The 12,404-nt window shown below is 44.6% G+C and overlaps 1 protein-coding gene across 1 annotated transcript; it reads left to right on the top strand.

The window, feature by feature from the left end:
- The first annotated feature begins 379 nt into the window (after positions 1–379).
- On the top strand, positions 380–10,964 carry LOC124712244 (endocuticle structural glycoprotein SgAbd-2). The gene is made up of 4 exons (XM_047242538.1): positions 380–458; positions 603–787; positions 7,079–7,236; positions 9,851–10,964. Exons 1-4 carry the CDS (start codon positions 380–382, stop codon positions 10,143–10,145), a joined length of 717 nt encoding a protein of 238 aa, XP_047098494.1. The 3' UTR covers positions 10,146–10,964.
- Positions 10,965–12,404: the final 1,440 nt, after the last annotated feature.

Below are 12,404 nucleotides of genomic sequence, written 5' to 3'. Positions count from 1 at the left end.
CTGCACATTAATTGCTGTGTGGTTGACATGTGCGTAGGTTCCCTCAACAGGGCCACATGGAATAAAGTCCTTTCGATTAGTTTTTAACACTGCAAACACCTGTATAACAAAACGGAATTTCCGACTCTGTTTGCGGCGGTCATCTTCAGAGCAATGAAACTGTGTTTCTAGATGCCGGACCACTGATTGTTCTCCGATGCAGTCCATGTTCACTAGTTCGACCAGAATCCTTTCGGTTGTTAGGGTGCTTCAATTTGCAACACTAAAAATACCTATAAAACCTAACCGATGTTTCGACTCTCTTCGCAACCGTTATCTTCAGGACGACGAAACTATATAACTGTTGTAGGTATCGTATCACTACTCGCTTCCCGGGGTGATGCAGCTTCACCGCCTGAGCCGGGAGCTCGCGCCCGCGGACGGCGCGAACTGTTGCAGGTTCTGCGGAGCGACGCGAAGTACTCGAGTGGCGGCGGGGCTCCAGATTTCCGGCGGCCGGCGCATTCCGACGCTCCAGCTCCAGCTCCGGCGTCCGCGGCCCGGGTCACCTCCCCGCCACCGCCGCCGCCGGCAGCCGCCCCTGCCAAAGGTCCTGCGGCCAGGCGCGGCCCCTCCCTCTGCTGAAGAAGATCAAGGTGAGGCGGCAGGAGGAGCGAGGTGGGTGTCGCCGCCGCCGCCGCCGCTATATAAGCCCCAGCGCGTCTGCAGTCGGCACACACCACCAACGACCGTCGTTGCCTCTGCAGTGCAGCCCGCCTTCTACTCCACCACCACCACCATGCAACTGGTGAGTATACAGTGTGGAACCGCCAGCTACCTCACGGCCGGGCACCACGGGAGACTGTTACCGCGCCATTTGCTCACTTTGCGTTTCACTCCTACAGTGGATACGTACGGTTCACTCAGCTGTCTGCGATGTTTCTGTCTTGTTAGAACTCTATTAACTCCCACGTTCGTGTGTTTGCAAAAATTTACTCAGTAACTTATGTGATGCGTTGTAAAGTCATATCAGTCCTTATGAAATATTCGTAACTTGCAATAATACGTGGTACTTGTATTTGAGACGGAATACCTAAAGCTTTTGAAATTCCCCTCCCTTGTATATACGTACTGCAGCTGATGTATATCTCATAACGTGGTTAGATTATGTATAATCGTGTGTCTAGGCTTGACCGCGTTGATCCTTGACTATTCATTCTTGACTGCTTAGTCAGTAATACGATTTCAGAGTTCTGTAACGTTCAGTGTATTGGCGTGATTTCCAATAGGCAACTGGATACCCACACACAACAAACTTGAATGACGCTTGCAAACTTTCCTGAATCTAAAGTTTGCTTTCTAAAGGCATACATCCTGCCTCATTATTCGTAGCTGGCGACGGAGCTAATAACCGCATCTAAGATACGTTACTGTTCGGAAAAAGTGTACTACCGAGCTACCTATCACCAAACGAATTTTCAATATGCTCTAAACTAGTTGGGTCAATAGGTTCCTTTTTTAAAAAAGCAGCTTCTATGAAACTATGAATTACTCAGAGGGTGGAAAATATACCCAGAAAAGTTGTTTACTGGGAACGAAATATCTTGAAAGCTGGTAAGGGAGGAAATACTTGCTGTATTGTATGCTATACGTTTCTGCAGCGTTGGATCCTAGCTTCTCTTCCGGTCGACAGACGACGTCCCTGTGTGGGTAGCGTTTGTATGCGCTCGCACCAGCGCACTTGTTAAGCGTGTTGAGTGGAGCAGCGGCGTCCAGTGACGCATCCCGACCAGCACTGGCACCACACCGCCGGCCTCTGTTACGCAAGTGGAACCGACGCTGACATAAATTTACCGGCTCAGCGGACACTTGTGTGGACTGGACCGGAGGCCCTTACTTAGCCACAATGGTCACTGCGGTGTTGCCTTCCCACGGAGCCACGCGTAAATCTAGACTCAGCGTCCGGGTCACGACCACGGAGTTCCCGCCGAGCGACCTTACACCTGTTACCTCGCTGGACTGGTACCGCTGCCGACGCGGCGACAAGCTGTCGAAGTTTAGTTTAGCTCACGAACGAACTGAATGAGCAATTACCTGGTAGTGTAGTATTTACTTAGCGTATGCCTAGTACAGATATATCGGTAATTACATAATACATATATAAATACACATATTTAAAGTAATGTATGTTCTTCATAACTGTGTATCCAATCCTTCAATCCAGCGCACAGCGTCTGGAGTTGCTAGCAGGAAGTCCTCTTCGTCGCCGTCATATGCCCGAATCTTGCAGTCACTGACAGTATCAAGAATAGTCTGGTGTGGAGCACCGCAATGATATTCTGAATTAGGCATTTTTTTTTTCACTTGGGGAGAGCATCGACCTTGAGTCTTTCTGATTCTGTTCAGGCCAGTTTAGATCTTGCATGACGAAGAATTCTGATTCTGAAACTTACATTCAGATTAACGTTCGGTAAACGATTATTTAACTGGAAACAAGGCGCCTCTATTTTACTCACAGTGGGTCAAAGTCTCCAGATTTTGAAGTAATTGTCTAGTACAGACAGGTCTTTGGACAGGATTTCTTCTGTTCCAATTTTCTGGTGCAGCTAGAGCTAGGTCATCAGCATCACAGAATTTTCTGAACGAAGTGTCAGATAGATAAGCTGAACAATAATGGCAAGAGAACTGATCTTTGGGGCAATCTGTTGTTTAGCTTCCCCTCCTTGCTTACTTTGCTTTCAGTGATAACTGGAACAACCGATTGCTGAGCTTATTGTTAACCAGTTGGGCCATCGTTTTGCTTTGCAGAAATTTGTAGATACCTTCTCTCCAAGGGGTACGCAGTATTAAACTACGAAAAAATGGATTCCGTTTACCCCGTGTCGCGGCGCTTAAACACCGGACTTTAATAACTTTGTCGATGATGGGACAGTAAGCGTAACCTACCACTCTTTAGCTTCCTAAATTCCCATGGAAGAACGCGATAGCAACGACCTACATCATAAAGAGTAAACTCTTACTGGAAAGGGGGGAGTGGGGAAGAAGTGTGACAAAACAACGGGAACTGGAAGAAACACTTGACGCTAGTAATGGTAGTAAACGTTCCAATGAAAACTTGGATGTGTTGGGAGAGAGATCCGTAGACAGGCGATGCTTATTTCATGGGAATGACATATTTATAAGACTCTCGTGAGACTTTTTTTTTCCTATTGCTGCTTGGCACCATGAAAGATCGAAACAGTTGAGACACGTTTAGACACTGTTGGCGAATTTCGGGGTATGGCCGAGTGGCATAGTCGTCTTGTAACGAATTTCTCATCGTCATCTTAAGTCGAACTGACTTCGTCTGAAAATGACGGATGCGAAAACTAATTGGAACGATGCTTCGAGTCGATACCGTCACTCACTTCATATACCAAGAAGAATACGCCAGATAAAGACACGTGAGCACACTATACATTAGCATTTAATAGAGATATCCTGGGAACTTGTGCGGAAATAGTCGGATGAAGACTGACGGAGACTTCGCGAAATCCTGATGAGTGAATTTAAAGAACCAAGAGCAGGAGATACGCCCGCAGCATTTCTACTAGTTCTGTAGTATGTGTCACGTACCGGGCGAGGAAATTTCGATACTAGCCATTAGACTGCACTCAGTGGAACAGTAATTTTCGCCGCGTTGTTCAGACGAACAATGTGAGCTGGTTCGTATGTTTCGAAACCTGCCTGAGTCACGAGAGTGGGGAGTTTCTCACCTGAGATAGTTTAACCGTGTACCGGATAATTTTTACCTGCTTATCCACACAACACTGATAAACAATAGGTGTTGCCGCTGTAATAAAGAAAAACATCCAATGTCCTCACAAAAATTCTTAGATTAATCATAAGTCCAATTAATACACAAGATAACTACGTAGTTGAAGAGTATTTGTATAGGGAGTGCTATTACGAAACCACATTCTTCTTTTAAGTACGAGGTTCATTGTAGAGGACATTGTTCTGATGACATACTCAGAGATGTGCCACAGTTATTAAGACGTTAGAGTCATATTCGGGTTTCTCTAAATTACTCAAAGCAAAGGTATGTATTGGTCCTTCGAAAGAGCCACAATATCTCGTCTCACGGCTGTTCTGTCGGAGCATTTCGTTTGTGGCTAACGTCTTCTTCATCGACAGTATAATAAACGACCAATCTTACTTCTTCCCTTCGGCGACTTTATAAACCCTAGGTTTGTAAAACGTACTGCCAAGAAATCTGTGCTCCGCCTGATTTTCTGTTCTTACGGCTCCTCCCCAACTGTCACTCATTAAGTGTCTCACAAGTACCACAGCTCAGCAAACAACCACTTTCTCATTGCACAACTAGCGCTGGTTAACGGGGAGCACCTGTTAGCATTTTACCAGTAATTAACATAGCATTACACGAGAACTTTTCCCAGCAGAGCACAATGGTTTCTTCCGGTTTTGAAGCAGATTAAGGGCAGTGACCTGTTTTCCACGCGTGCGGCGTAATAATACCGTAGGTTTACACTTTCCTTATGCAACGCGTTTTTGGTAACTTCCTGGCTCACCTTATGAAACAGCTTGTGGTGTGACACTAGAAAGTACATTGAGACTAAAGAGCATTGTACCACACATATCGTTTTGTCGGTTGAGAATTTATCTATTACGGTCTTATAGTTGGATATGAAGGACACCTTCCAAGTCCGTCGGAATTTTGATGCACGGAAGAAGGAAAAATGTGAATCAAAATTCCTATACAGCTCGGTATCTGAGATGATCTGTTTCATTCTTTGGAACCGCTTGATTTTTCCGAAATGGACGCACTGCTTTTCTCGTTCACTGCTTCGTGTTTTCGGCAGTGGTGTTGTCAACAGAAAGTGACACAAGGCGAAATTCGAAGTTTGTTGAATAACTCACAGTCTCCCAAAAAACGTTCAGACTAACACAGTGATTTATATACGGGGTACGGAGCTGTAGTCAATTTACCTCGAATTTAAGTCGGAGATTAGCTGAAAATGAGTAACTAAAGTATTCGTTTTGGGCGAAGGGCAATTTGGTGTCGGGGCTGACATTTAGGCAGGCCGGTGTTTGAGGGGGCGGAACTGATGGGCCGGAGGGGAGACGTAACCGGATGCAAGAGTGACCAGGCAGGGCTGCCAACCTTGATCCCGCGTGACCCCACGTAACCGGGTCCAGGGTCTTTGGTGCGAGGAGCGGCCCGTCTGTCAAACGGACAGCGAGGGCGCGTAGCATCGGCGCAGAGGGTGGCGACACAGGCGAGCAAGTGCGAAGAGGAACTCGTAACTGGATAGACTTTTGCGTGGTTTGAAAACGCTTCGGATGCCGTGCTTTACGGAGTGGAACGCCTCTTTTTCATGCACGTGATTGGCTTTTAGGAGAGGTGACGTAGCAAATTCTTCTGGCAACAGACCACCGATCCGTGACGCTGTTCTGTTGGGCTTCCATTGAAATTGCAGAACGTGACGTAGGCGCCGCTAGGGCAATGTGCTGCGGATATTGTGACCCATTGTACATACTATAGTACAATGCTAACTAGCGAATGAAAGAAAGCCATACGTAACAGACTACTTATTCAGTGAAAGCGTCTAACGAAGAACTGTCGAATTACTAAGTGCAAGAGAACAATAGGAGTTACGAAATGCGCAAATTTAAAAATAACTGTAATGTAATGGAGTTTCCTACATAGTTCTGTGCTGCTCTTTGGAGAATGAAATATCAAGTGATGCTCCGCAATTCCAGTTGTAATAAAGAAAAAGCGAAGAAATTTTTAATTGTATTAATCATTGTCTCGTCGATGGGACGCAGAAATACGATATATGATTACTAGGAACAGAGATTGTGCAGATACTATTTGTATTGTATCAATTTCTCTCACAGTATTTGAAGCCATTGGTTGGACAACTGGTTCTGCAAACACCTGTGGATATTTATCCCTAAACAATTCACCATCGGACTGAATAATGCCGAAACTGTAGACTAATATGGTGAATCCTTGGTAACAGGCTGCTTTTTACAATCTCAGTGTTACACCAAATGTTCTACATACGTTACACGGAGAAGTATCCGTTAAAATCAGTCTGCTGCGACTGTTTTATTTTCATGAAGCTTAGTCTATGATTCAGTGACTTTTGAGGTAACATCTTGCTTCGTTCATGCAAAGAGTGAGCGCAGATCAGGAATGGAAAGATTTGAACGTAATTACGGAACCCTTGTTACCGCCACATGCATTAAACTTTCTTCTTAAAAATGTGAAGCTGTAAAGTATTGCAGTTTTCGCAAGAAAATGCCCCCTTCGATTTCAGGGAGGCCACACTATAGTACTTCCAGTACACCCATGTCAAGTAAACGTTTGAACTAATTTCCGCGTATCAGGTACAGGGGATCAGTATGCTAATCGCGACATGGGGGAAGGGAGAGAGCGGTTGGGCCAGCATAACGCTCACACAGTCGTTGCCAACTTACAGAATCTATTTCTGATTCAAGGAGTTCGTAAACTGGCCTCACTAGACTGAATGAACGCCAATTTAACTAGTTCTCAAAAAAATTCCTTATCAATGGCAGGAATCGATCTCTGGTTACACGTGGCAATCACACCCTGACTTTTCAGCTACAGAGATGGAGTGTAGGGCAACTCAGCTGGATTACAATCAGGCCTGTGCTTTGCTGCTGCGTCTGTTTTACGTGAGTTAGCCGTACCCTGGAAATGTTCTTAATATCACAGCTATTGAGTTTCCAATGGTAGACAAACAGCATTAGCACCGTCTTGAGATAGAGAGGTTCTTACATGTAGAAGTAGAAACAGTATGTTCATTTTCATTTCTCAGTGCTGTAGCCAACCGTCAGTATATATTATAACCATTCTACAATGGGCTGATGTTTCATAATGCGTATAGTAAGCTTATAAGATTCGTTTTCGACAGCTGGGCGTCTAAACTAATGTTCTAGGAGTGAATTCAAGTTGATTTATAGTTCTCCGTAATAAGGTCAGACGAACAACTTCCCAGTTTGCACTAACTGTTCCCAGTTGTTTTGACGTGTGCTGAGGAATGACACTGGTGTTTTTCTGCCCCCGCAGTTGGTCTGCCTGTCCGCCGTGTTGGCCGTGGCCGTGGCCCGGCCGCAGTTCGGCAACTACTACCAACCGCAGCCCACGTACAGCCCCACGGCGCGCCAGCAGGTGCCCATCCTGCAGTACAGCAACGAGGTCAACCCTGACGGCTCCTACGCCTACAGGTAAGCTCGAGCAACCGCAGATCTGACGGGCAGACGCTGCCTCGTTTCTGAGCTGACACTGTGCTGCACCACAAACGTGTCCTCTGGCTGTCCTATTCTGTGATGTAACTCGTCGTAACTATTCGTCCTTCAGCTGTTAGGAAGCATGCTATTTTGTGAGGGACAAATGGTGAAAAAAAGGATGACAGGCAAATTGTTTATTAGAATACACTTTGAGATTAAGGCAACGAGAACACAATGATTCTCAGTACGGGTGTAATGCAAAGCAAAGTTTTCTTCACAGACCTAATGCTAAATTTCTCCCGTTTCTTTCTCTTTAGTTCTTCTACGTTTCACCATAACGTAATGTAAAAGCCGCAGGAATTTTGGAATTAGTACCATGGTAAGAAGCAGTTGCTGATGGATCAGTCACAGTATAGAGTTGTTGCTCGCCCCAGTCAGATTTTACGGCATGGACGACAAAGTAGAAAGAAGTACATTTTAAGTGTAGATTCTGGCGAATACGGATCACATATAAAACAATTCAGATACATGCAGGAAAAGCTGTGTAGCAAAAGCCGCACTTACGTTCCATTTACTGAGCTGAGGGCCGAGTTAAGGGTTATCTGTTGATTTCACTGGCACAGAATTACAAAGTGTTATGATAGTAGTGATGACTGAAGAAGAAATTTATTTTCATAAAGTATTCGACATCAAGGTTGGGTGCACAGCCTGCTAAATGCTCGCAGCACCAAGAAATTATTCTAGATGGGAATATGGGAAGGAGACCCACTCGTCTCGAGAGAGGGTCTGTATGGAGCTATTTACAATAGAAATAGGAGATTGAGTTTCTAAAGCGAGAGTATTTCTCTTCAGCATAACTGATTTTCTTTAAGCAGAAGATAAAGAGGACTCAGTCGCCAAAATCCATTCTTACAGAAGGATAATAGTTAAATTTTACTACATTAAAACGCAATCATCCACCTTTATATGTATGTGAAAATAGATACTCTTTTTCTTGCATCGTTATTTATGCTAACCTCATTCCGTACTCGGCCTCCTCCTTGCTTAATGTTTACATCCCTGAACAAGGCGGATAATGCTTCGCAAAATCTGTTTGTGTGCCTGTCGTACATTTCCCAGTGTCAGTTTGTCACCTATATATATCTGATTAAATATCAAGTGCAGCTATTTCCGGTATGTTAGTTATGAAGTGAGCCATCTGATCGTTGTACGTCACCTTTAGTAACAAATATTGCGATTTACACAATCAAATGCTTGTGACAGGTGAAAGAAAATACTGGCTGGTGCAGTTTTTATATTCAACCCCTGTTATATATAACCCTGTTAAATCTTCTGGTTCTGTGTACAGATAGCATTGTAACTTCAGTAACTCTTTCGAAATCTTAATTTTTCTAAGTACATTATTAGTACCATAATGGGTCACAATTCTGGAGTATATCACTATGTTCCCTTTATTGGAGCATTTTAATATACAGTGCTGAAAATCGTATGAATATCTCTAGACACGACAATGCATTATAAAAACGCCGTATCCTTTTGTTTTTGTTCCCGTAGAAGTAGCAATTTTTTATCGAACTCGGGCTTGCTTTTCCAAACAGTGCTTTGTTTTCCCCTTAGATGTTCTCTATAACAAGTTTCTTCAAGGACGCAGAAAGAGCTTCTTTTGTATAGCTTTTCAGAGACCGCATACTCAGCAGACTTTCCACTCTGATGTTTTATCTTTTTCATGGTAGTCAACCAGAAGTCGGCTTCCCGGTTGAGCATATTGCAATGTTTAATGGGAAGTCTGAGATAAGCATAAGACGCAGAGGGCTCAGTTTCAATGATACCTACAATATCTGGTAGTGTGTTGATTACAGCTCAGATTATTCAAGTTTTCTCTTCACCACTTTCTCAAGGTCCACACTGTTTCTTTCATACAAGGCTGTGTTCCGGCCATACAAGTTCAGAAAAATTATTCTTCACTTGCTTACAATACTGGATACCTTCTTCGTTCGTAGAATGTCAAGAGTAGCGGACTAAGGAATAGGGCTAATATACTTTATTCGTTAATCTGACCATCGTCAAGTGGACAGAATTGTAACATAGAAAATGACGCATATGATTTTTTAACTATACAAAATTATCAGCAATCAGACTGAAGATTCCAAATATGACAGTCAGCTCAGAGCAATCTACGTTACTTGGGGTAGAATCCCCAGATCACCGTCAAATGCTCAAGTGGGCATGCTCGAGTGGGCACTCCGTAATAGTTTGTTCTATTGTTTTCTCCTCCACTCGGCAGTCACAGGCAACAGATGAACAGAAAACTGACTTCTTCGACGAACATCTCGCTTCACCTGGCCTGATGTTGGAATCTCTGTCTCCTTTGTCAGATCTAGAAGCAGTTGAGCATTTTTGGGTTGATGTCAGTTTCAGCTCTGTCGCCACTTGGGGGTCGCGTCGGAAGAATTGATCCAGTGCGAGTCAGTCTAGGGCTGTTTCGCACGATTTCAGACGTGTTGTTGGTGGATATTGTAGGCTTCGAGCAGGTGGTTCTTATGAGAAGTTATCTTCTTAAGCATGAATGTAGAATACACGGTCGGGGTCTGAGACTTGTTTTTCGTTGCAGCTACCAGACGGGCAACGGCATCGCTGCCCAGGAGCAGGGCTACCTGAAGAACCCCGGCCAGCGAGACCTGGAGGCGGAGAACGTGCAGGGCACCTTCTCGTACACGGCACCCGACGGCACGCCCATCTCGCTGCGCTACGTCGCCGACGAGAACGGCTTCCGCGCCGAGGGCGCCCACCTGCCAACCCCTCCCCCCATCCCGGAGGCCATCGCCCGCTCGCTCGAGGTCATCGCCCGCACCCCGCAGCAGCCCTTCCAGCCGCAGCCGCAGTACAACCCCTTCCGCAGGTTCTAAGCGCAGTCGGCGCCACTGTAGCCGGCCGCCGAGGCTACCACCAGCTCGCGGTCATCCTGCCCACAACACCGTCGTCAACCCCCAAATTGTGACAGAAGTGTGGACACTGTGACACGAGGACTCTTCCCTGAAGGAGTACAAAACTTCTTGCCCCGACCTGTTACGTGTATGACACTGCTGAGGGCAGAGTCTGCGGTATCGGCTACGTTGGTATCACTGCCACCGCCAAACACTCCTCCCCATACGCCCCACCACGACCCCACCAATACGAAACGGCAATGGCATAATGGTTACGTCTTGTTCGCCTCAGGTACGAACCGTTGTTCTCCCGTTCGGAGATAGCAGAACGGACACAGTGGCAACTACTTTGGGGTGGACTACGCGGAACGCTAATTCGCTTATTTCTTTTTTAAAAGTTTTGTACATGTACTATTAACGAGCGCGCACACAGATTCTCACGAGCTGAGACAACAAGGCCAGGAGGGTTATCGGAACAGTTCTGTTTCGCTGCCCCGGTGACTGATGGAGAATCCCCCCCATCAGTTGCACTCATTGCCCCTCATCTGTTTCCCATGTCGCTGGAAGGCAGCCGCTTTTGGTGATGTGGCTCTCTTTCGAGCTAGCGTTTCGCTTTTGCGAGACGTTTTCTCCATCTTCTATGCTCTCTCTCTCTCTCTCTCTCATATGATCATAGTTGTGTCTAATTTCTGTGATCTTAGGTCTGTAATATTTTATAATGAATGAAGTTATAAAAATATGAATTATTTCATATTAAAAATGTAAATGATGTACGTTAAACTAAATAAATGTTTAACATAACTTTCTTTTTTTTTATTTAACCATGAAAATTCTTATGTCATTAAGCTGAAATACAGGCACTCAAGAGATATACACTGTTCCGCTATAAATCGAGAATAATTTTGTAGATGTTGATACTTCACGACTTTATAAGCAACATTAGGACAGGCGGTTGGCTGTTACTTGTTACTCCTACAATAGCTTGAATTTGCTGCATGTCTCTCTCCAGTTACCTTCTCTCATACACGCCCAGGAAAGGACAGCTTTGTGCCACCTTAAAACTAGCGAAGTTATGGATGCAACCGATAACAAATCAAATAACGAGTACTCCTAACCGAAGGCCAGTAGATTTTTTATACAACATTTAATAGCCTAATTTTTTCAGAATTCCAAAAAGGGAGGAACGTTGACAGGAAAGGAACACAGATCGTGAAGCACAGAAGCGACTATTCCTACACCTCACTGTGCCTATTAAAGACCAGTCTTGACGAGCATCACAAACTGAAATAGACAATAAAATTTTAGTTGTTTATCTTTGATGATTATGAACATAAGTAACGGTAACATGTAACAACATGATTAGCTTCTTTATTGGCGTAAGACGAATATCGGTTGACAATAACAACTTATAAATATGCTGTGAGCCTCTGAAAACGCTGGAGCCACGAAAAAAGCCTCTGTACATCATTATTAAATTGTAATCGGAGTCTTATATCTGCCCTGGTCACGCCTTACAATCCAGTATCTGATTTCGGAATCTCTGCCAGATCGTAACGTAATGAACGGGAATCTTCCCGTACATCTGGGCCTTTTCCAAGTATGCCTCCTCCTCTTGTGATTCTATTCTCTGTTACTAGCTGAAATTTATTGCAGAACTCAATCAGACTTTTCTCTCTCAATTCCAAGCACATATTGTAGCGCAGCCTTTTCCTCTAATCCTCCCCCTACAACCGCATTCCAACCATCCACGACCATTAGATTTTCATCTCCCTTTACATACTTACCCATTCTATATCATCATATATTTCCCCTATCTTTTGATTTTCGGCTTGCGACATCGGCCTGGCAGTGGCGAGGTACGAACCCAGCACCGAGGATGCTTTTCCTTACTCTCCATAGACACTACCCTTTTTTCATTTTTTGTTTTTATCATTTTGCTCGGTATTGTTCGTTGAGTTTGGTTTGGACCGACGTCACATGCCATCAGTTCAAGTTGATCTTTGATTCCTTTACTCGGTTTTTATTGTGGAGGGCAACCAGCCCTCTGACCAAACACGTTGAGGTACCGTGCTGGCACCCCTAGATCACGATTATATCCATTATTCGTCCAAATTATTGGCTCGTTGTCATAAATGGACTCATAATAACAGAAGTCTAACGTAGTTCTACGAATGAAAATCTTAAAACAAGTTTGATTTACTGACTCTTTAGCTGCGACTTAATACTTATCGACACCTGATG

Source organism: Schistocerca piceifrons, chromosome 8 (genome assembly GCF_021461385.2).
Source record: "Schistocerca piceifrons isolate TAMUIC-IGC-003096 chromosome 8, iqSchPice1.1, whole genome shotgun sequence".
Classification (NCBI taxonomy): Eukaryota; Metazoa; Arthropoda; class Insecta; order Orthoptera; family Acrididae; genus Schistocerca; species Schistocerca piceifrons.
Note: the sequence above shows the minus strand (reverse complement) of the source record. Positions and strands in the feature narration are given on the sequence as shown.

Bases quoted from the DNA above. Each gene is read 5' to 3' on its own strand.
- LOC124712244 (XM_047242538.1), top strand. From the start codon at position 380: ATGCAGCTTCACCGCCTGAGCCGGGAGCTCGCGCCCGCGGACGGCGCG. The intron at 459-602 runs GTACTCGAGTGG...TCCTGCGGCCAG, and splicing joins GTTCTGCGGAGCGACGCGAA to GCGCGGCCCCTCCCTCTGCT. The intron at 788-7,078 runs GTGAGTATACAG...CTGCCCCCGCAG, and splicing joins CCACCACCACCATGCAACTG to TTGGTCTGCCTGTCCGCCGT.